Source organism: Macrotis lagotis, chromosome 1 (genome assembly GCF_037893015.1).
Source record: "Macrotis lagotis isolate mMagLag1 chromosome 1, bilby.v1.9.chrom.fasta, whole genome shotgun sequence".
Lineage (NCBI taxonomy): Eukaryota > Metazoa > Chordata > Mammalia > Peramelemorphia > Peramelidae > Macrotis > Macrotis lagotis.
In genome coordinates this window covers 905840562-905864651 of record NC_133658.1, presented here as the reverse complement: position 1 = coordinate 905864651, position 24090 = coordinate 905840562, and the positions used below count along the sequence as shown (strand labels likewise).

Here is a 24090-nt window from a genome sequence, read left to right as displayed (position 1 = left end):
CAGATTTCTTTTTTTGTCCACCCCAATCCCCACCCTATCCCCAGCCTAGGACGCCAACTTCTCCCCTGTCTCATTCAGGAAGATGAGCCAGATCTCTTTGGGGAGAAGTTACAGAGCTGAGGCTTCTGGCCTTTGGGGGAGCTGAACTGGTGGACTCAACCCTCCTCCTTACTTCTTTGCTTAAAATTGGTAGTAGTTTCAGGGGAAGGGGTGCTAGCAGTCAGTAATCTCAAAGAATCCATTGCTGTAGGAAGTAGGATGGTTCAGAGTTCAGCCCTGGGGTTTCCCCACTCATATCCACCTGCCCCCTAACCCTATCCCATACCTGTTCTTTTCAAATCCGGGGCACTGGTATCTCAACCTATTTATCACTGGGATGACTAAACAGGATGGATACCCAACTCCAGTCTCTCCCTGGCCAGAGTCCTTTCTCTTCCTCAAATCCTGTAATCCCTGCACCCCCTCCTCCACCTTGGTTCTTTACAGATTTTTGCAGATTTCCTCATTTACTGTTGAGGAAAATGAAGCTCCAAGACTTTAAGTGATTTGTTGGGGGCTCAAAGTTAATAAGTGTCCCCTGGAAGGATTTGAACACAGGCCTTTCTCTCTTCCAAGTCCAAAGGGACCACCTATGAATTTTCAAAGATTTTATTTTTGGAACTCGGGCCTGGTGATCTCAAAGTATCTATGATAGGTCAATAGGACAATGAGATAGATCCAGGAAGGCCTAAGCTACCCCTGTCCCTTACTCTTTCTCCTCCAACTCCCTCCAGAGACCAAATCCTTCAGGCCTTAGGAAAGGGCCAGAAACCCAATCAGACTGCCTCTTCCCCATGTCTCCTTCTCCCCTTTTGCCTCAAACCTGAGAATTGTTCAGAACAAGAGAAATTTCCCTTTTAAAAACTATAGGAGATTGGGGCCCCATCCTTCCTGTTCTTGTCTCTTTTACTGCATGGACAACATTCCACACCAGAACTGTTCCCTCACTAACCCCCCCCCCCCCCAAATCCCTGGCCTCAACAACTTCACCCTTTCCTGGTTTCCAAAAGGCACTATATCTATTCTGTATAAATATATATATATATATTATATTATATATATGGTGTGTATGTATGTATGTGAGGGTGTCCGGCTCTAATCCTTTCTCCTCCAGGCCCTCAGATGGTGTGATTGAAGTGAATGCGCCGACAATCAGGGTACTCTCCCTTTCTCTGGCTCTCCTTTTATGTTCTGCTCCGGCCCCTTCTCTGTAACCCTGCTCTCAGTTTGCCCCCTTCTGTCTCTTGCCTTCATGTTGTGTGTCCTTTGTTTCACAGTCTGACTCTGCTGAATTTCTGCCAGCCTGTCTCTCTCAAGTCTGTCTCATTTCTCTTTCTGTGTTTGTCTTCGAAAAGGATTTGTTTTTTCCTGTGACCAAACTCAATGACTAATTTGTCCTTCCCTCCTTCAGGGCTTCTGTGTATGTGTGTGTGTGTGTGTGTGTGTGTGTGTGTGTGTGTGTGTGTGTGTTTGTGTGTATGTATGTGTGTGTATTAGGAGGAATTGCTGCCAACCATAGTTTATTGGTTTCCTCCCTGCCAGTCCCTTCCCCATCACCCCCATGCCCAATGCTGTATTTGTGACTTTTTTGTATTTGTACCCGACCCCAGAAAGGGGTTGGGGCTGGGCTGGTTGGTGTTGGGCTGAGTGGTCCCTCTCCCTCCAATCCCCAGGATCTGCCTCAAGTGTTTCAACCCACCCAATAAAACGGCTTTACAAAAACAAACACTTTAGATGTGGTCATCTCTGTCCCTTTCGCCCTTCTCTCTCAAGGGTGGCATATGATCTGAGCAGAATTAGGTCCCTGGCACATCTTCTGGCTTCCCAGCAGGGGTTTCTGCCTCGGAGTCCTTCCCACAATGCTCAGAGGAGGTTCTGATAACTGAAGTCTGGGCGAGGGAATGGGGTAATGCCCAATGGCCAGGCTCTCCGCCGATGATATATCTCTAGAGGACGTGACTGTGGAACCAGAGACCCACCGATGGCTTCCTGGCTAGGGCCGGTGGCAGCAGGAAGGACTGAAGCCAGACCTCTGGGATGATTTCTTTTCAGAAATCTTGACCGGACGGTAGTCCCTGGCTGAGCACGAAGGGATCTCTAGTTTTTTAATTCTTCCAAAAGAATGAAGACTAGCTGGGTGGTAGCGGAGACTCCTCTTTGTAGATATCTCAGGAGACTGAGGCGGCCGCTTGGTGGCCCTCACACTCAGCTGACCCCCAGGTATTTCCTAGATCTCTCCTGGTGCCACTTCCCTCTCTTGTCTTGCCAGAACTCTACCATACCAGAAGCACGGACTAGCATCTCAAAAATCCTTGCTTTGAACCTTGCCTCAGATACTTACTATCTCCGAGACCTGGATGGTCTCATTTGCCCCCTTCCTGCTTTCTATCTGGCCACCGGACCCAGATGGCCCTGGAGGAGAAGGTCAGATCTTGTCATGGTCTTCAAGACCCTCATCACCATCAGCATCAATGAAATGAGGATGTCTAGGGTTGTCATGAGGGCCGGACAGGATAATAAACACCAATAAATAGTGTGAAAAGTTTCCTGGTAGCCAGCTGCGGGGTCTTCCTTCAGACTGAGTTCTGGGCACAGGGCACGGGGAGCCGCGAAGGGCAAGGACCGGAGTCATGACCGCCGCGATCTCTCAAAGGTGAGAGACCTTGACGTTGAAGTGCCCCAGCTGAGACAAGGGGGAAGGTGAGGCTGCGGGCAGAGGGAAGGCCAAGGCCAAGGCCAAGGTCACGGCTGGGGCTGAAGAGCAGGAAAAGGGAAGCGCGACGCCCGAAAGGTGGAATTGAACCACTCTGTCGCTAGACAGCTACAGGTTTGAAGCCTGCACCCCAGACCACTGAGGGTCATCCGGGCAGAAACCTCCCTCCTGCCGGGACCTAGATAAGGCTCACAGACGGGCGCTCTTTAAGAATAGGGTGAGCAGGATTCGTATTTCTACAGAGACTCGCTGGAGCCTAAAACCGTAGGGACTATAGACTACCCCATCCTGGCCTCATTTCTTGCTCTACACCCCTCTACTTCCCTCGAGGGTACGAATGGCAGCCAGGGCCGAGAAGACGCTCCTCATTTGCATCGCGCGGAGGGTTCTGGGAGCGCCTTCCCCGCGGGCGTGTTCCGAGGCTCGGTCCGGCTCCGGGGCAGGACCGGACCGCGGGGCGGGGCGAGGGGGGCGAGGGGGCGAGTTAGGTCCCTGGCAGAGCTTCCAGCCCGCTCCGGGCCCCGGGGTTCCCTTCCTCCTGGCCCCCCAAGGCTAGAGGAGCGTCTGGGGGTGTCGGGGGGCTCGCGCCCCCTCAGTTTACGGGGGGGGGGAAACTGAGGCGCGGGGGGGGGTCAGTGCGCTGCCAGCCGCGGAGGAGCGGTCCACGCCGCCCGGATCGCTCCCAGAGCCCGCGTAGACGCGGCCCGCCTTGGGCTCCGCGGCCCCGGGTTCGCGGTGAAAACCCTGGGCTGGGGCGACATCTAGCGGCCGCGGGAGGGACTGGCGCCTGCCCCAGCCCGCCCCGGAGCACTCCCGGGCCCCCGCGTTGCCTTGGGGCCGGCTCTGCTCCCCACTGCTCGTGACCTTGGACGACGCCTTTCCTTGTCCTCAGCCCCACTATTTTTCTCTCTGTGGGAAGCCAGAGCAGGGCTTCTCCACTTGGATACCCTTCCGCGCAGTTGGGTTTTAAGGGCATCAACCGCCATAGAGGATTGAAGAGGCAGAACCCCAATTATATTAAACATGACTTATTTTAAAAACTTAAATTTATTTAAAAAACTTATTCAAGTTCATGGGTCCTTGAACTATATTGACTGATGAAGACAAGGGGTCTCTAGAAAGAGGGGCCGGTGGGGAGCGAGCATTTTATGCAGAGCCTACTAGGTGGACACAAGCAACACTCCCTGCAGAAGCTCCCCATAGATAATCCCCACTGGACAGAGGGGAAACTGAGGCAAACAGGGACTGAATACCTCCCATAGGGTCACAGAGCTAGTAAGTATCTGAGGCCAGTTTGTCCACCTGGCTCTTCCTGACTAGGAAGCTTCTATGGGCTGAGTCTCTCTAGTCCAGTCTTGGTCAACTGGCTCTTTCCTAGAAAGTATTTGCTTTCCAACAAGGGGTTCCGGAAAAAATCACTATGGGCAGAGATATCAGGCTGAGGGAGAAGGTGGGCCAGCAGAGCTTGGGGCAATGACAGTCACCACCAGATTTCAGCCTCATAGAGCCTGTGTACTAAATACTCATGGACTGATTAGTTTGGACGGCAAATTCTAGAATGATGGTATCTCAGAACTGGAAGGGCCTTTACAGGTCAACTAGTCTGATTCCTTCATTGTCCAAAGGGGGAAGCTGGTCCCCCAGGAACTTGCCCAAGGTCACACAGCCTATCCACAAGCCAAGAATCCAGGCCTCCAACGGCAGGGTCCTCCCACCCCATGACTCTCTCCATGGTGCTGCCCAAGGACACCAGCATTTCTTCAGGATCCTCATTGAAGCATGCTTTCCTTGAAGTAGCTCAGTGAGATAAGGAGTGTCATTGTTATTCTCCCCATTTTACAGTTTGGGAAACTGAAGAAGACACCTCAGAGGCCCCTTGAAACTGACCCAAAGTCATAAAGGAACTGAACCTAGATCCTCTGATGCCTGAGACTGTGTCCTTTCTCCTCTGTCCGATTGCATAACCACTCCAAGCATTCTCTCTCCTCTATCATACTGCCTCTCTGTTATAGCAACGCTGTAATAGGAAAGGGGGGAGGGGAGGTTTTGATCAATGACGCTGGTTGACTGCTCAAAACACTAGTCCAGTCCACTTGTTTTCCACAAGTTTTTATTAAAGTGTAAACCCAAGCTCAGTTCTTTCCTCAACCCCATGAAATGCCCCAGGGGTGGGGGACAGGATGGCAGCCAGGGATATACCATCCCCCCATACACACCTCCACACCCCAAGGGGGAAGGGGTGGTAGGGAGTGATAGGGGGTGAGCTCCTGACTTCAGGGGGGGCTGCCATAACTAGAGTACTACAGGTCTCTGGCCTTTCTAGGCACCCAGGGACCAGCTGCAAACTCCCAGATGGGTGCATGTCATCCTGAAGGCCTTGGGGTGGGGGGAGTGAGGAGCAGGGAGCAGGGATGAAGGGAGGCTCTGGCTAGGTTCACCAGAGCTGGAAAGAGTGTGTATGCATTGTCTGTGTGTGTGTGTGTGTGTGTGTGTGTGTGTGTGTGTGTGTGTGTATGCCTTTGTGTATGATCCAGGATGAGGGAGACTGGCAGGGAGGGGAACAGGCAGGGTAGTTGAGAGAGGGCACCGGGGTTCTGTGGGCAGGCAGGTCCCGGGCCGGCCAGAAGAGGGGCTCATTCGGCTTTGGCTTTGGAACTTGCAGAGGCCCCAGTCCCTGGGATCTTTGAACAGATCCTGCAGAATCAGTGAAGAGAAGAAAGAGATTTAATTATAATAATTGATACCTATACCTACATCTATATCTATCTAATTGCTAATTTTACATATGAAAGACTCATAGGGCATCAGAACTGGGAGGTTGCTTAGAACAGGGAATGTCAGAGCTGGAAAGGACCTTAGAATAAAAAAAAAGATGTTAGATCAAAAAATACCAGGACTGGGAGGGCCCTTAGAACACAGGATGTCCTTTAGAACAGAGAATGTAAAGGCTGGGAGGACCCCTTAGAACGGGGAATTTCAGAGCTGGAAAGAACCTCAGAACAGAGAATATCAGAAGGAGAGAGAATTTAGAAAAGTAGAATTTTCAGTCTGTGAAGGACCATAGAACATGAAACACAGACTATCATATCTGGGAGAGACTCCTGAATGTGGAGTATCAGAGATGGAAGGGGTCTTGGGACAGAGACTATCAGCTCACCAGAAGGGCCCTTAAAACAGAAAACAGAGCTGAGGGAGGTCTTAGAACACAAGAAATGTTCAGGGTTAGTGAGATTTCCGAGCTCTTCAACTCCAATCCCTTCATATTAAAGAGGAAAAAAGGGACTTGCCTCAAGGTCACAGGGTGAGCCAATGGCAAAACCATGACTAAACTGTCAGTCCTATTTCCTAACCTTGGCTAGCATTTCCATGCCTGCCATCTAGTGGCTGAAGTTGGAATTGCAACAAGGAAGCTACAGATATTCATTAGTTCTTTAGGATGGGGGTGAAATTTGGCACTAAGTAAAGACAAGGAAAGCTTGTGTGTCCCCCTCCCCCAAATCATTGCTCTTTCCAGAGCCACAGATACACCAATACTCACTTAGCCTTGATGTAACTCAGCTGACTGTTCACCAGCCCAACATACTGGTCGATCTGGGCCTAAGCGGGGGTAGAGAAGAGGTTATCTTGGGGGTGGGGAAAAAAAAACTTCTCTGTTATCCCAGGTCTCATTACTCCACCCTCATGCGTACTCCCTGAAGGCCTCCAGTACCAAATATTGTCAGAGGAGCAGAGTATAACAGGAACCTCTCACTTCCCTGTATCCCCTTCACTCCCTGTTGACCATAAATCCAAGAGACTCCCAAAGTCTAAGAGGCTTTCAAAAATTCTATGAATTCAGCAGCTATGTGGCTCAGTGGACAGAGCACTTGCCCCGGAGTCAGGAGAATCTGGGTTCAAATCCAAACTGAGTCACTTAATGATTGCCTGGCTGTGTGACCTTGGGCAAGTCATTTAACTCCATTGCCTTAAAAACATTTTTTAAGTCTATGAATCCCCTGTACTCCTCTCCATTATTATTCACCAGCTATGAAAGGCAGTCAGGTCTTCATGCTTCTCAGTAATGCCCCAAACCATAATTTCCTTCCTCACATCAAAGAATTACCCACAGAATTCTGGAGCTGGGTCTGCTTTAGGATGTAATTGTCCTAGATAGCCAATAGGTCCCAGCTATGTGCTTGGGGGGGGCGGTAAGTGAAGTCATAAAAGTCAGTTTTCCTTGGTGGGGAGAGCTCAGCTAAATGATGGAGGCACCGTCAACTTGGGTGGCAATGACTGGTATGAATGTTAGTCAGACCTTAGTTGTCTCATGGGATAATGGTGGCGACTTGAGGAAAGGACTCATCAGTCAACAGGCAGAGCTGTGTTTAGTGGGGCTGCCTCAACAGCTAGTCTATTCTCTAAGGTCCAGATTAGTTTTAATATTCCAAGGTTGAAGATCTGAACCTTCTAAATAGTCACCCTGTTCCTGCCTTGCATCTCCTCAATCCATCATTTATACATTGCCAGGCTGAACTTCCGAAGGAAGGGGTCTGACCAAGTCATTCCAAAGGATTAAAAAAAAATTATCACATGCTAGAGGGGTTTGCTATTTCCTACTCCATCTCATTTTCCAGATGAGGAAACTGAGGCAGAGTCAAGTGACTTGCACAGGGTCACCTAGCTAATAAGTGTCTAAGGACAGACTTTTTTTGTTGTTTTTTTTTCTGCAAGGCAATGGGGTTAAGTGACTTTACCCAAGGCCACATAGCTAGGTAATTATTAAGTGTCTGAGGTCAGATTTGAACTTAGATCCTCCTGACTCCAGGGCCTCTTGATAAAGACAGATTTTTTAACTCAGAAAAGTCAGTCTTTCTGACTCCAGACTCAGCACTCGATGTATTGTGGCCCCACCTAGTGGCCATTTGTCAGATTTTTTTTTTCCTTTTGCCCTAATTTGTCACTCAATTTTGCTATGCTCACAAAGCAGGACTTCCGGAAATCTTTCCTCCCTCAATTGCAAGTTCCTTGATAGGAGGAACTGACTTATTTCTTTTCTTTCCCCAATGTCAAGCACAGATTCTCCACATATGGTAGAGGCTCACTAAATGGCCGCTGTATTAAATTGGTCAGTTCAAACAGAATTCAAACAGAATAGTGGATTTATAATCATGAGGCCTGAGTTTGAATTCTGACTATTAGTAGCACTAAGGGAAAAGAGAAGCATTTACATAGTTCCTACTGTGTAGCAGGCATTCTACTAAGCACTTTATAAATATTATCTAATTTGCTTTTCACAACAAACCTGGAAATAGTGCTATTATTGGTCCCATTTTCCAGTTGAGGAAACTGAGTCAAACAGAGGCTATTGGATTTGCCTAGGGCCACACAGCTGAATGAGATAGGATTTACCTTCCGTTCCTACACTCTACCCACTGTTCTACTTGGGAACTTGGGGAAAAAAGTTTGATCTAAGATTCAGTTGTCCTTTTTTGTCAAATGAAAAGAATGTACCAAAGAGCAGGAACCCTCAGCTTTAGACTAACATCATGAATTTATCTGGTTAAAGCTTGATTCTGACCATGTTACCCCCTCATTCAATCAACTTCAGTGACCCCCTATTATTTTCAGGATCAATACCTTGGCTTTCAAAGTCTTTCACAAGCTGATCCCTTCTGACCACATCAGTCTGCTTACATTAGAGCTACATACACACACATCCTGTGTTCCAGTGACATTGGCAGAACCCTGATATTTCATTTGAACAATTCCACTGGAAGTCCCCCATGCTCCTCCTCTTTACCTCTGTCCTATGGTTTGCCTGCCTCTCTTCAAGTCTCCCCCAAAATCACACCTCCCAGTCTTCCTTCTGCTCATTAGCTCTCATTTATGCTCTCTCTCTCTCTCTCTCTCTCTCTCTCTCTCTCTCTCTCTCTGTCTCTCTCTCTCTCTCTGCAAACAAGACATATACATCTTATTTGTACAGAATTATTTGGGGCAGCATGGTGGTACAGTGGATAGAGCACCAGAATCAGAAAGACTTGAATTCAAATCCAGCTTCAGATACTTCCTAGCTGTGAGTTCCCTGGGCAAGTTACTTAACCCCACTGGTCTCAATTTCCTCAATTATAAAATGAGCCAGAAAAGGAAATAGCACACCACTCCCAAATGGGGTCACAAAGAGTCAGATATGATTTAAACAATAGAGCAACATAGTTGCTTGCATATTGTCTCCCCAATGAGACTGTGAGATCTTTGAGGGCACGGACTGTTTTTGGTCTTTCTTAGTATTCCCAGCTATAATACAGATTCTGGAACTTAAAATATGTTTATTAACTGATAGACTGATGGGAAGAGAGGAGGGTGACTTAGTTCCACGCCCCAGGGGAGGAAACAAAGTGCATTTGATCTTATTTGGATAGGGGTGGGCCAGCAGCCTGGCTGAGCTCACAACTCTCAGTGTATGTGTTTGTTGGTGAGTAGGGGTGGGTAGGGCTCTAGTCACTGGGGGTACAGAACCAGCTTAGAGGCCAGAAGAGTTTAGCTGTGGGAAGATGGGGCACAGATTGAGTCTATCACAGAGTGTAGTAACAGGGGTGTTCACAGTTCTCAATTTGGAATCAAGGTACTGGGGTTTGCTATTTACTGGTTCGATTTACTACCTATGTGGGACAAGTCCCTTACCCTCTCTGGGCCTCAGTTTCCTCATATCTAAAATGAAGGGGATGGTCAAGATGACCTCTAAATTCCTTTCCAGTCCCAAATCCTATGACCTCTCAGGTTCTCTCCAATTCCAAGGACCTATGAGCCTATGAAAGAAGGAGTAAGGGAGGTGGGGGAAGGCTAGCTGTTGTGTGACTTGGCCCAATTGGTATAACTCAGTTTAGCCCAAAGGTCAGCTGACTTGGTTGTCTCTGGCTTGGATGTGTGGTCAGGACAAACAGGTGCTGGTGGGGTGTTGGAGTGTTTGTCCAAACTATTACTTTGTCAGCAACAAATATTGGTGCTTGGCCTTTTAAGTGTCATTTGGCTAAACCTGGGGGTCAACCAGTCACAGTGTCTCTGGTTGGCCGGGATGACTGTCAGCTGATTTTCACGCCTAAATCTAATTGGCAGGGTTCGAGCCTGCTTTGTCTGCCTAGAAACATTGGGGTCTGGGGCTAGAGATGGGGGTCGGGGTGGGGGTGGGGAGCTGGGTCCCTACTCACCTGGTGTTGCCGGTACAGCAAAGGGAAGGTAAATGCACTTATCACACCTGGGAAAACAGAATCAGAAGTGAATGATTCATGAGGAATGACCTTGGTTCCCACCACCTGTTGACCTTCCCCACCAGCTCATCCAAAATGAGAAGTTAACCCTCTCCACCAGTTCCTGAAGAAGAGAAGAATCAACCCTCCCCAGCAGCTCACCCAAGATGAGAAGAGTCAACCCGTTGAAAACGGCTCCCACAAAGGTCAGGATGTAGAAGAGGAGAGCCAACTATGGGAGACAGCCAAGGTTAGGAGAATTCTTGGGGGTGGAGGTGAGGGTGGGGTGGGGGATGGGAGGAAAGACTGTGAGCTTCCCTAGTAGTGCTGGGTGATGGTGGTGGTGGAGGGACTATTTACCCTTCCTCCTTGCCACTAGACAGTCTATACGCTATACTTCCCAAGTTCTTGGAACCCTAAGCTATACCTAGCGCCCTGAGGACCATATCATTCCCAAAGCTATGAACTTCAACCAGCAGTACCTCTAAAATCTGAAAACAACCCTTAATACACAAATGCACAGGCAAGTTGGAGAGTCCTATTCTTTCCACAATGGTAGGTTTGTCCTAGAAATGTTCTAGGCATCTGGGACCAACCCCACCCCAACTTCTTTCAGCTGTGATAACCTGTCCAACTCAAGGCTTTGAGTTTCCTCTATCATTTCTCCAAAAGCCTGTGTTGTCCTGTCCCCCAGTAAGGAGCTGTAAGGTCCCCTTCTCACCCAACAGGATGTAGTCTATACTTTTCCCTTTTAGAAAGGGATGCTGCTGGTAATGGTATCCTGTAGGCAGGAGTTCCAGGTAGGTTTCTGGTGGTAGTGGGAGGGTTGTTTGTGGCAGGGGTAAAGTTGTTGGAAGTCCTGTTACCTTGAGGGAGTCAACCAGGTCCTCCACCAGAAACAGGTGTCTCAGGAGCGTCACCCCGGAAACCACTTGAGCTGTGATCTGCTCAGTGTAGCGGGCTGTCTGTTCCCTGCTCAAGCTCAGATCCACATCCAGATAAGCCCTGAATGGAGAAGTGGAGATGGAGAGGGTAGACAAGAAGTTTGGACTGGAAAAGGTTGGAAAGGGCCCATAGGCCTTCTATAGGACTAAAGTGGAATCTTCAGGATAGGTACTCCCCACCAGAAGTACCAAAAGACCCTGTTGCCTGGGATGCTAGATTGACTGTGCAATGCCATCTGGTGGTACAGAGTGGAACCTCAGGGTAGAGTACCCAGAAGAGGTCCTGGTCTGCTGTACCACCTGGTGATTAAGACCAAGATCACACCAAATGGCCAATGGACGAATCATACCTCCTAAAGATATTTTGCACCCACCCCACCTTTTCATCAACCTAAGGGAGGGAGAGGTGGAGGGTGAGAGGGAGAGGAAGGTGGGTGACACATAAGATTTAAGAGCTGGCTGGGAGACTGTCAATTCAGAACTCCTCAGAATGAGAAAGGGTCTTGGCCAAGGTCACACAAAGTTCAGAAATTTCAAAGTTGTTGTTTGAAGCTAGAACCTAAGATCCCAGATCTATGGTTTTTCCCCATTATGTGCTGCTTGTTTCTCTTGCTTGGGGTCACAGCTTGAGCCAGTGAGAGAGACAAGGTTAGAATCCAGGGTTCTTGGGCAGCTCATTAAAGAAATGGGGAAGGGGCAGAAATGAAGGAAGAAGATGGGAGGAGACTAAAGCAAGGATAAAATACTTTAGAGTTCAAGCACTGTTTGGGATTGGGGTCAAGGATGTAGTTTAGCTTTGAGATTAGGGGTTGGAGAAGGGGAGTAGCACCAGAAGTGGTACCTAATTTAAGGTTGGTTTGTGGGTGGGGAGTGGGTGGGGTCAGGATTAAGGTTCAAATTAGAGTCAGGGTTGGAGTGAAGGTCAAGGTAAAGGCTGAAGAGTATCTTACTGGAAGGGGTTGGCCCCATCACCCCGGTGCACAGCCTGTAGTGCCTTGTGGTAAACCCTGAGAGAGATGGTGACTGCCAGCACGGCCAGGGCTACGTGGGAGACCACGGAGACAATGCTGAAGTGGAGGAGGCAGAGCAAGGAGACCATGATGCCTGTGAAGACCACACCTGATGTCCTTGTGTCCCGCCAATACAGTAGTTCTGCCACTGTGGAGACAGGAGTTGAGAGGGGGGCTCAGAAAATACCTCTAGATCCCCAACCCTCACCTGACTCCTGCCCTTCCCAGCTGAACCAAACACATAGGCCCAATTTGGAGTGATACAGTAGCAAAGAACACAAGATCTGGGAGAACTCAGATATTATCTAGCTCAACCCATTATTTCATGGTGGGCAAACTGAGGTAACCACTGACTAGAAAGAATACTAAAGACATTACTTGTAGTAATTATAGCTAACACATAGCATTTTAAAGTTTATTAAGTGCTTTAGATATATGATTTCATTTGATCCTTATGACAACCCTGGGAGTCAGGAGTTCTTATAGATCATGAAATAACAGAACCCTAAATATCAAATAGTTCACTCCCTACTCTCATTTTACCAGCAGAGAAACTAAGGCTACAAGAAGGAAGGTCACACAGTGAGTCAAGTGGCTTCAAATTCGGTTCTCTGGTCTCCCAGTACAGCCTCCTGACCTTCCACACATCTCCCTCTCTCTTTATCATTCAATCCCAAGACCAACCCCTCAGATTTACAGTCCAAACAAGGATCAAATTCTGACTAGAGCACCCTTTCTCTCTCTCTCTCTCTCACTCACTCTTTCCAGGTCACAGAGTGTCCTACAGTTCTGGCTCTTCCCCATAGCTCCTGACAGCAGCCTGCCCTTTCCCAAGTCCCATCCCCATCTCTCTACTCTACTCTAGGGATTAGCTATTCCTGAGTCCCCCTCCAACACTATTTCACTGAGAGGACCTCTCCCACAAACAAAGGGAGACAACTCCTAGTGCTCCATCCACAGTCTTGTTTCTTTTCCCAGACCCAGAGCTCCCATAAAAGAACCATAGAAGAGAGAATGATGGAACATTGAACACAGAACAGAACAGAAAAAATTGGAGCCGAAAAGAACTTTAGAACACAAGATATTGATGGGGGGGGGGGGCTCTTAGAAGAGGACTAGGAGAGAGCTTGGAACAGACCATCAGAGCTGAAAGGGGTCAAAGAACACAGAATGTCAGACCTTCTAGACCATGCATGACCAACTTCCCAAATTTTGCAGATGAGGAAACTGAGACCCAGGGAAGGGAAACTGAGTTAGGCTCAGATTTGGAATGAGGGAGGGAGAAGGGAGTAGCAGCATTCAAGTCTGTTAAATCCCATGGCTGGTGTGAGGAGAGGACAGTGGGGGAGGGGTGGGGAGAGAGAGGCTGGGTCGCCAGAGGTGGGGACTAAGTTTAGGCTGGACTCAGGGGAGTGGTAGAGGGAAGCTGGTGTCTGATTCCTGCAGCTGTCAGGAGCCAGTCCTCCCTCCACCCCCCTACCCTGACTGACAGCTCCATCTGTCACACTGGCAGAAAATGGTGCCTCTCAGAGAGGGGAAAAGGGGCCCAGGGACCCCCTACCCCAAATAATACTGGTGAGGCATTTGAGAAGAGATTCCCTTCTTCCCATCCTCTTCTTAAAATAGGGGTCTCTCCCAGGGACTTAGTGGGCCCTCCCTCCATCTTATGGTCCATAGGATGTTGGGGGCTGCAAGGGACCATAGAGTCTGACCCCTGCCCTCCTTTAAGGAGGAGTTTTCCCATGGAGAAACTGAGGCACAAAGATCGGCAAGGGCCCATCCAAGCTCACACAGCAGACCATGCTCCCCTCCAGACCCCCCACCCATCCCCACCTTTGCTGCCTCCCATCTCGACGGCCGGGGGTCGGGGCGGAGCAGCAGCGTCCACCGGGTATGGAGCTCCAAAAAACAAGGGGGGAGGGATGGGAGGGGAAAGGGAGGGAGTGAGGGAGGGGGCAAGGCAGGGGGCGGGGCGCTCTACAATTGACCAATAGCTGCGCCCGGGGGCCCCCTAGCGGAGAGAGGGGAAAGGCTCCCCTTGATACATCTCTGGGATCCCTTAGGTGGGAGGAGAGAGGCGAGAGGAGCCCATAGAAGGTAAGGGGGAGAAGCTACCCCAAGAGGCGGGATCTTCTTTAAATTAGCCAATGGTGCGATGCTACATCTCGGAGGGAGCCAATGAAATGTGAAGAAGGATGAACACTTGGAAGGCGGGACTATTTTGGAAATAAAAAGAGACCTGCCAATGGGAGGGGCAGAGTGGGGGGGCCTAGGGGAGGCAGGGCAAGGCAAAGCACAAGGGGGGGGGGGCGTGACTTGGCTATGTTTAACCAATGGAGCCGGGCGGGAGAAAAGCTGGCAGAAAGAGAAAGATTTATTTGGGGGGAGAAGTCTGAAACTGTGCCTCAAGATGAGGTGAGAAGATAGGAATGAAAGAAATGATGCCAAAGAGAAAGGGCAGGATGGGTGGATCCTAACTATAACCAGCCAGTGTAACTGGAGAAAAGGAACCCCATGATGGGTGAGAAGTTCGGGGTGCATGTGGGCTAGTTTTAATCAGCCAGCCGCATGCTTTGGATCCCCCACTTAGGGAGATTAAAAAGAACAGGGGGAGGTCAATGATGCTCTGGAGCCCCCTGGCGAGGAAGGAAGGAAGGAAAGTAGGAGATTTAGGGGGGAAGGGGAAAAGAGGACAAGGTCTATTTATAACTAGCCAACCAACGGTGGTACCCTAGCAAAAAAGAACAACGACCAAAAAAAATGAGAGAGATCAGGGGAATGCAGAGGAGGGGGCAGGTAACCATTGGCAACATGGAAGGGCTTCATAATATAACAAAATAAGGTGGAATGAGGAGAGGAGAGGGTGCTGAATTTAAAACTGCCCCATGCTTGTTCCTCCTAGACCAAAAAAGACAAAAGGAGGCTAAAGGGACATTGGGGTTGGTTGGAACTTGCCAATGGATGGCTGAAAGTTGTGATAGCCTCGAAGAAGATGGAAGCTATTTATAATTAGGCAATAGAGGGGTCTCTGTGGAACAATATAGGAAAGAGGGAATAAATTTGGAATGGAGAGGGGAAAGAAGAAATTATAAGCAACCTCAGTGTTACCCTAGACTCCACTTTCATCTACCATGTGCAATTTGTTGTTACACCTGGCCATTTCTACTCTCTCAACATCTCTTATCTATATCACCTGGATTGCTACCTAGGTACAAGCCCTCATCACCTTATACCTCGACTACTGCAGCAGCATGTTGGTTGATCTCCCTTCTACAAGTCTCTTCCCACTCCAGTTCACCATACTTCAATCAACGGGCAAGGTAATTTTCCTAAAGCAAAGATCTGATTCTTTTTTCCCTGCCTATTCAATCAACTCCAGGGCCTCCCTCTTGCCTCCCTGATCAACTCTAAATTCCTTTGAGCAGCATTTAACATCCTTCACGATCTGCCCCCTTCCTACCTTTCTATTCTTCTTATACCTTTCTCTCTCTCCATATACCCTGAATGCAGTGACATTGACCTACTAGCTCCATTTCTAGACTCCATGCCTTCAATATGTTTCTGCCCCATGACCTTCATCTCCTTCCTGGTTTCTTTCAAGCCTTAGCTCAAGGAACAGCTAGCTGGTGCAATGGATAGAGCTAAATCCTGAAGTCAGAAGGACCTGAGTTCAAATCCAGCATCAAATACCTTACTAGTTGTGTTTGCTCTGAGCAAGTCACTTAGCCCTGAATACCTCCAAAAAACATTAAAAAAAAAAAGAAAGCTCAAATTCCACTTTTGGGGTTTCTTTTCTCCTGTTCCATCTTCTGTTATTGCCTTGCTCTCTAAGATTATTTCTATGCATAGACTATATGCCTTGAAGACAGATGATTATAAGATGTTTTCTTTCATTAGAATGTGAGTTCCTTGCAGCCACATTTTTTTGCATGTGGTGATAAGAAAATGGAAGGCTTTCTGTGTATACCAGCTTTAGCCTAGTGCTTGGGACATAGTAAGGGCTGAATGATAGACTGAGTGGAAAGTGGGAGGAAGGGAGGAAGAGATTCCAAAGAGGAGAGGAGAGAACTGAGAACGATAGAAAATGGTTAGAGGAGTGGAAAGGGGGAGAAAAGAGAAAAAAGGGAAATGGAATAAAAGGCGTTGGGGAACACGGGTACAGGATGGAGGAAAGGGTTAATGATCTACAGATAGGCCATTGGAAGCATCCCTAATAATTCTCCCACCCTTTTAGCCTTGATCAAGTCTAGGTTTTCTTTCCCATATATTGGCTCTGCAGCCTCCTAGTCGTTTTAAGAGTGTTCTCTGAGGGACTCCACGCTATTAAGTCCATTCTATTCTCTGCCTCCCTACATAAATATTGACCCATCTAGCCTGGGCCAGGAGTATCCAGGGCCTATTTTATGTCACTCTTCCCCCACTGGTTTCTTCCAGGCAAATGAGGTCTCTAAATCCCACCTTCCCAGGACCGTCTAGGTAAAAAAGGGAAATGCTTACCTAAGACTCGAATTTCTAAAGTGATCCCTGATTGGTCCGACCTGTCCAGGCACTGCCCGGTGATTGGCTCCCGCTCAAATGTTCCCCACACCTCCCCCTCCTCGTCTGGATCTTCCTCCCGCCAAGAGTTTGAGTCCCGAGACCCCAGAGAAAGAGTTGGGGAAGGGGTGTGGGTCTGGAGGCCTGGGAGTCCTGGAGACAGGCTGAGATGTGACCAACAGACCTCCGGCATCGAGGGTTCCGCTGAGGGGCGTGGCATTTCCAAGTCTGGGCAAAAAGGAGGGAAATGAAGCTATGAGCTTCTCCTTAGGGATGCCCCTTCCGCCCCCACCAAGCTAGCCCGGTGCTCGGGACCCTTCCCTTCCCAGCTTCAGTCACAGTCTTCTCTAAGATGCTAACAACCCCTAGAAACCCTCGCTTGTAGCCCCTCTCCTCTCCTTTGCCCAGACCCCACCTTCACCCGCAGCTCGAACCCCCTCCTCCCCAACCGTGCCCTTCCAACATACCTTCCCCAATGAATCTGGGTTCCGGTCCCTCCTCCCTGTCTTCTTCATCCTCCTCCTCCGAGGGGCTGCTGGCCGAACCCTCCGCAGCTGCCAGCCCCGACTCCCAGGCCAGCTGGTCCAAGCGGAGCCTCAGTTCAGCCTGAGGAGGGCCTTCTTGGGCAGCCCGCCGTCCAGGCTCCGGAGACTGACTGAGACTGGGGATGCTCTCTAAGCTGTCTCCCAGATCCGATGGGCCGGGTTCACGGGGCTCAGAGCGGCCCGAGGGGCGAGGCCGGCGATGGACAGAGTCCCGGCGGTTGCCCCCGGCTTCAAAGGCGATATAGGAGAAGGTCAGCTCTCGGGGGGTTCCCCAGTCCTGCGATGTCGTCTCCTCCTCCTCCTCCTCAGAGAACTCCCGGGCAGTGTGCAGCTCCCGGAAATCCGAATCGTCATTGCCACCTGAAGGGACACTGGCTTTGAACCGCTGTCCCCTTAGCACCAGTCGCCCACCATCCCTAAACTCCAGATTCCTCTCCAAAGTACCAGACGTCCTCCTAAGTTCACAAGATTTAGATAAGGGATAGGATGCACCAGTCGCCTCATCCCACTTTCTCTCATTTGTGCGGGTAAAGCACTGAGGCTCTATTTCCTTCCCCAAGGCCAAATCAGGGTACTCCCAAAGGTTTCCCTCGGCAACTGGCCTTTCCCTCAGATCTGGCTTCTCTCCACTGGCATTAAACGACTATGGCTTTATTTTTCCCAACCCTCACTCCTCCTTAGAAAGAATGACTTTATCGTGAGTCACCTCTCTCCATGCCTCCATTCCTCCTCTGAGCTCTTTTTCCACATCCCCCTCCTCATTTACCAGAAAAGCCCCTGTCACAAAGGAAATGGAGGCAGACTCTACTCACCATCTGTGGAGTCAGGGGTGGAGGAGGCAGTGGATGGTGCTTCTTCTAAGAAAGAAATAGAATCTTAGACACACCGCCGGGAAATCTTAGTTACTTAAAATGACCAAATTCAGAGGCTTGGATGCTTGGGATCTTGGAATTTCAGATTCTTAGAATTGTGGAATTGTAGAACCTTAGACTCTTGGGATTTTTAATTTTGAGGACTTAGAATCAGAGTGACCCCAGGAAGTAGAATGTCAGAACAGTTAAGGACTTCAGATACCGCCTGATTCGGTTTTATAGCCGGGAAACAGAAGCCGACTTAGGAAAGAAGTTTGTCCGAGGTTGCCAGCCTAGAACCCAGTTTGTGGGATGCCTCTGGACCGGCAAAAGTGATGTGGGGAGTGGGAAGTATCTGACATCCCTTCTCTATACTAACAATATTAATTCCGAATCTTTCAGAAAAGATGGGGCGGAAGGATGGAGAGTGGGGTGTGTGTGTGTGTGTGTGTGTGTGTGTAGTTGTCTAAAGCTGGAGAGAAAGTGTAGGTGGACGAGACTGCCCCTTAGAGGCGGTGGCCCGAGATTAGTCCCAGGGAGTCCTGGGAAAGGGAGAAGGGGGGAGAGATGGGGCGGGGAATGGCAGTCTTCCCCTCCCCCCTTCATCCTAGGCCTTTCCCTAGGATCAGCACCACGGCTCGGGGACAGCTCCGGGTCTTGCCAGGTCTCTCTCGGTCCCTGTACGTTCTATTGGCCGGGCCTGGCTCTCCTGTTTGAAACGGGAAGGCGCTTAGAGATCATCGAATCTAACCCTTTCATTTGACAAAGGGGGGAAACTGAGGCCCGCGGAGAGCCACACTCATTGGCGCGGGGATGGGCTTCTTTCTTTGTCCTTACCCCCATCAACCCCCGGGATCCCCGCCCTTCTCGAGGTGGCACCCCTACCCCAGGGACTGGGGGGACTCACTGCAGTGGGCGAAGACAGGCAGCACCTGGCCCATGGCCCCGCCCGGGCCCGCTCCGGCCGCGCCGCCCAGGGCCCGGGGCCCCTCGTGCTCATCGCCCCGGCACCGCCCCAGCCGCCGCCATCCGCAGACCGTCGCCGCCTCCCTCCCTCCCTCTCCTCCGGGCCTGGGCGGGCGGGGCCCCGAGCAGGGACCGAGGGGAGTAAGGAGAAGGGGGTGGGGGGACTGCAGCGAGAGCCCCGGGCCGGGGGCGGCGCTTGGACGGTGGGGGGCGCGCGCAAAGGCGCCTGCGCGAGCCCGGAGCCCGGCGAAGAGGACCGAGGCGGCTAAGGAGCCTGCGCGGGTCTGGAAGGGGTGGGGGGGAGCAGATGCGGAGTGGGGCGGGCCCCGGGGCGGGCCCTTGGAGGGGTCGGAGAAACCCTGGGGAAAAAAGAGCAGGACACCGGGCCGAGGCTGGAGTGCGGCCGGGGAGGGCAGAGGAGTCCGGCAGAGGAGTCCGGCAGAGGAGCCTCAGCCCCGAACGCTCCCGAAGGACATCCTGGGTGCGGGAGGGGAGGATGCTCGGGCCGGAGCGGAGAGATGGAGGCCCGGCGGGCCGAGCGCGGTGCAGACCAGAGGGTGGCGGCCGCCAGGGGGAGCTTAAACCCTTCCATTCATTCGTTAAACTTCGATTTAGGGCCTTACAGGATGCCCAGAAACTTGCCAGGGGCCGGGGAAAGCACCAAGCTTAAGAAAGGTACAGGCTCTGCCTTAATGAAGCTTACCGCTTACTGGCTAGATAGCTGTAATTTACAGTCGGCTGTGTCTGATAAACGCGGGAGAAAAGGGCAAAGTTCTGGGTAAGGTTCAACTCTAGCTCTGATCTTATTGGGAGGGAATCAATATTTTACAAAGCACTAAATTTGCAGTCACACAGGCCGCTTTCAAATCCTGCCCCGGCTACTTACACCTGGTACAAATCATTTCACCTTCTTAGGTCTCTTTCTCCATCTGTGAAATGAGAGCCCGGATTAGATGGTCCCTTCAACCTCTAGATTTTTTTTTAATTTTTAAAATACCGGCCCTGGAGTCAGGAGGACTCGAGTTCAAATCCTGTCTCAGACACTTAATAATCACCTAGCTGTGTGGCCTTGGACAAGCCACTTAACCCCATTGCTTTGCAAAAAACCTAAAAAAAAATAGTGTTTCCAATTGCATGTAATGAAACTTTTCAACATTCGTTTTTGTAGTTTTCTCCCTTCCACTCTTTCCTCCCCTCCACCAGTTGTTATTTTGCCCTTCTTCTCAAAGACCATGACCGTGTGATGTCACGACATGCAGGTGAATTGGATTTAAGTGAGGGGGGACTGTGCAAAACCACCAGCCTCACTTTCTCCTCCAGAGCCATCTGAGTCCAGTGGCTGGATATGAATCAGGAGGACTGGAGTTGGCCCTGGACGCCAGGCAATCAGGGTTAAGCGATTTGCTTAAGGTCACACAGCTAATAAGTGTCAAGTATCTGAGGTTGAATTTGAACTCAGTTCCTTCTGGCTTCAGGGCTCTACCCATTGCACCACCAGGAGGTTATACAGGTACAATCGTGTTACACATTTTCCTGTATTACTCATTCTGTGAAAGAAGAATCAGAAAAAAAAAGGGAAAAGTGAGAGGGGAAAAAACCCCCAAAATCAAGTAAAAATAGTTCTTTCTCTGGATGTGGATGGTATTTTCCATTGCAGGTCTTTAAAAATTGTCTTTCTTGCTGTTTTGCTGAGGAGAGCTAAGTCTACTATAGTTGATCCTCTTCCAATATTGTTGTTAAAGTGTACAGTGTTCCCATGGTTCTGCTCACTTCACTCAGCATCAGTTCATGTAAGTCTTTCCAGATTTTTCTGAAATCTGCCTCTAGATGAAAGAAGGTTGATTTTGAGCATTCAAGTCAGAATTTCATTCAGTTACAATAATAGACTTTAAGACGTAGACTCTTAGGATTGTAAGCCCCTAAGTCAAAATAGAATTTTTAAACCTTTCTATTCACTTGAGACTCACCATGTCTCAACCCAGGTGCTGCTTCCTCCAAAAAGCCTTCCATCGTCTTAACTCTCCCCAAGTGAAAGCTTTTTCTATTTCCTCACATCATGTTCCTAAAGCATTTTGTATTCTTATTGTTAATGATCTCACAAGACACCCTACCTTGTGATTCTCACTTATAAATCTTAAGTAAGCTCTTTGAGGGTAGGAAGTGACTCATTTCATTTTTTAAAAAATCACAGCATAGAATTAGAGCTGGAAGGAACAGGATGACCTCATCTAGTCTCAGCTCCTTTTCCAAATGAAGAAACAAAAGCAAAGAGAGGTCTTATACTCCAGTCTGTCTCTCAAATGACCCATCATGGCATGCAAGTTACTCTGGGGTCTTGGAGATTATGTTAGTGGAAGCTGGACTCTGGAATTCTCTACTGATGATGAGGCTTGTCCTTCATTCTCAAAAAAGACCAGGGCATCAGGGAGGTGATACCAAGAGAAGCACTTGAGTGAGGGGATTGTTATGCTACATTAACAACCTCCCTTTTTCCTCCAAAGTCAACTGGGTCCAGTGGTCAGATGTGGATCAGGATGACTGGAGAAGGACCTGGATATGAGGGAATCAGAATTAAGTGACTTGTCCAAGAGCACACAGCCAGTTAAGTTCTGAGGCCAGATTTGAACCTAGGTGCTTCTGACTTTAGGACCAGTGAATCATCTAGCTGCCCTTATTAATTCTCTACCAAACTAGAAAGATTGAGTAGTGGATGGGTTTTATGTAGATAACAGATTGAAGTTCTGTGGTCTGAGCCAATTAATGAAGTTGTCCATGGGCTTCAGTTTCCTCCCTTTGTCAAGTCCAGCTCAGGTTGGAGAGATTCATTAGCAATTTGGGCATGAGAAGATGAAGATGACTCTTACTGAATTTAAATAGAGGGGTTTCTGAGCTGTATGACTAGAGCAAGGGCTTACAGAGATGAAATTCCCTCCTTTGAAGGACTGGAGTCCTGTAGTTGTGAAGGATCACAGAGTGGGCACTTGGTATTTGCTTAACTGAATGGAATCTTAGATTATTGGGACCTTAGATTGATAGACTCATAAGTCCTCAGAATCATAGAATTTTAGCACAGTACAAAGTTGACCAAGAAACTTTTACTGACCACTTCCTATGTGCAAAGCCTAAATGAGGAAGTGTTCGAATTTGTAAGACCTTTAGAGATCCCTTTAACCCCCATTCTTCCCTTTCCTACCCTCCCCCAGAACCCCTTGGCCTAGAACAAAATGGACCTGGAAGGGAAGGGAAAACCCTGAACTTCTTCATAGCCAGGGTCAGCAGTCTTGAGATAGACTCTTGCTCTGGTAATCTCATTAGACTCCTTGAGAAAGGTCTTTTTCGCCATTCTTTGTCTTCCCAGCACCTAGTATGATGCTGATGCACAGTAGGTATTTAATAGATGTTTGATGGCTGACTGACACCTCCCTGGATGCCCTGGCTGTAGAGGATTGGAGCTTTGGAAGAGTTCCTTAGACGAGATTGACCAGTTCTATGGACAGAAAAATGATTAAGAATAGGGGAGGGGATTTCTCCTTTATCAAGTTCCCCTGAAGTGAGGACATTTGCAGGGAGAAATGTAAACCCTTTACAGAGGTGTTGTTTGTCCTTCCTTCTGGAAGAAGATCATGACATCAGGGAGGTGATGCCATGATGTGTTCGTGAATCTTAACATAGAACATCAGTGCTGGGAAGGACTTTAGAACAGGGAATGTCAGAGATGGAAGGAATCTTAGAACATGGATGATGATGATGTTTGTCTTTCATTCTCAAAGAAGATCTTGACATCAGGGAGATGATGCCATGGCAAGCAAGTGAATTGGATCTGAGTGAGGGAAAGATGTGCAAAGTCATCAGCCTCACTGTTTCCTCCAGTGCCATCTAGGTCCATTGACCAGATGTGGATCAAGGTGACTGGAGATGGCCCTGAGTACAAGGCAATTGGGGTGAAGTAATTTGTCCAAGGTAATACAGTTAGTCAAGTGTTTAAGGGTCAAATTCGAATTCAGGTCCTCCTGACTCCAGTGCCCATGCTCTTTCCACTGTACTACAATGAAGGGAATCATAGGATTCAGAACCAGGTGGAGAATTTTGTTCCCTGAACTGGGGTAGAGGGGCAGCTGGGTAGTATAGTGGATAAAGTACTGGCCCTGGAGAGTCAGGAGGACCTGAGTTCAAATCTGAATTCAGATACTTTATATTTGCCTTAGCTGTGTGATCTTGGGCAAGTCACTTAACCCCATTGCCATAAATAAAAAAAATTTTTTTTAGGTTTTTGCAAGGCATATGGGGTTAAGTGGCTTTCCCAAGGCCACATGGCTAGGTAATTATTAAGTGTCTGAGACCGGATTTGAACCTAGGTACTCCTGACTCCAGGGCCGGTGCTTTATCCACTGCACCACCTAGCCGCCCTAATATTTTTTTTAAAAAAGGAACTGGGTTGGGGAGTTGGAGAATTTACTAAAGGTCCCACAGCAAGTTATGGTCCCACCCAAACCTGACTTCTCTTAGAAAGACAGCTAGATGGTACAGTGGATAGATCACTGGACCTGAAGAAAGGAAGACAAGATCAAATCTGTCTTCAGACAACAGGTGACCCTGGTCAGTCACTTAACGCTTTACTTTAGTCTGCCTCAGTTTTCTCAATTGTAAAATGTAGATAATAACAGCACTTAACCTCCCAGTGCTGTTTGAGGATCAGATAAGAGAATATTTGTTAAACCTTTACTATAGTGCTGGGCCTATAGGAGGTATAATATAAATGCTTATACACACACACACACACACCCCTTCCCCTTAGAAAGAAGATAGGATTCAGTATTGCACAATCCCCAGAACAATCAACCAACACAAACTTTTGGACCAAAGGAGAAACATCTCTGTAGTCATGAAGAATTCACTAAGTGTCTCATGTGGTTCAGATACTGCGCTAAGAGCTGAAGTGTTGGACAAAAAGTTCCCTATCCCATAAAAAGAAAAAGGGAGAGAGAGAATGAAGGCCCTGCTGCCTGAAGACCAGGCTAGCTCAGTTTGGGGAGATACATGACCATCTTGACCATTAGGTGAGGATAAGTCCTAAAGTTGCAGAGATAGAGGTTTCTGAGTAATGTGCCCAGAACAAGGACCCTCAAGAATGAAATCACATCCTTTGAGGTACCGAAGCCCTGAAGATGTCTATTATCCTTTGGGCTCTATATGATATTTTGAACATAGAGGGTCCTTTAAGTTCCTGGGGAAAGGGAGAGCTGGAAGAGGGCCAAGAGGTGAA

At 48.9% G+C, this 24090-nt stretch overlaps 1 protein-coding gene, 1 long non-coding RNA gene and 1 other non-coding gene across 5 annotated transcripts; 1 reads left to right on the top strand and 2 right to left on the bottom strand.

Moving 5' to 3' along the window:
- Positions 1-2820: 2820 nt before the first annotated feature.
- TRNASTOP-UCA (transfer RNA opal suppressor (anticodon UCA)) lies at positions 2821-2907 on the bottom strand. Its single transcript has one exon. It is a non-coding gene; the product is annotated as a tRNA-Sec (tRNA).
- A 1922-nt stretch (positions 2908-4829) lies between these two features.
- RTN2 (reticulon 2) lies at positions 4830-18802 on the bottom strand. Of its 2 annotated transcripts, XM_074219273.1 has the most exons (10): positions 18769-18802; positions 17823-17867; positions 16933-17370; positions 16427-16693; positions 11870-12077; positions 10842-10980; positions 10138-10207; positions 9937-9983; positions 6291-6349; positions 4830-5446 (listed from the first exon to the last, which is right to left on the bottom strand). In XM_074219273.1, exons 1-10 carry the CDS (start codon positions 18800-18802, stop codon positions 5386-5388), a joined length of 1368 nt encoding a protein of 455 aa, XP_074075374.1. In that variant the 3' UTR covers positions 4830-5385. The 2 variants fall into 2 exon arrangements, with proteins under 2 accessions (XP_074075374.1, XP_074075375.1); XM_074219274.1 differs by lacking the exons at positions 16427-16693; positions 16933-17370; positions 17823-17867; positions 18769-18802 and adding an exon at positions 13763-13836.
- On the top strand, positions 9947-15693 carry LOC141509612 (uncharacterized). Of its 2 annotated transcripts, none has more exons than XR_012474670.1 (3): positions 9947-10225; positions 15139-15249; positions 15440-15693. It is a non-coding gene; the product is annotated as an uncharacterized LOC141509612 (long non-coding RNA). The 2 variants fall into 2 exon arrangements; XR_012474671.1 differs by having other exon boundaries at positions 9949-10225; positions 15531-15693.
- Positions 18803-24090: the final 5288 nt, after the last annotated feature.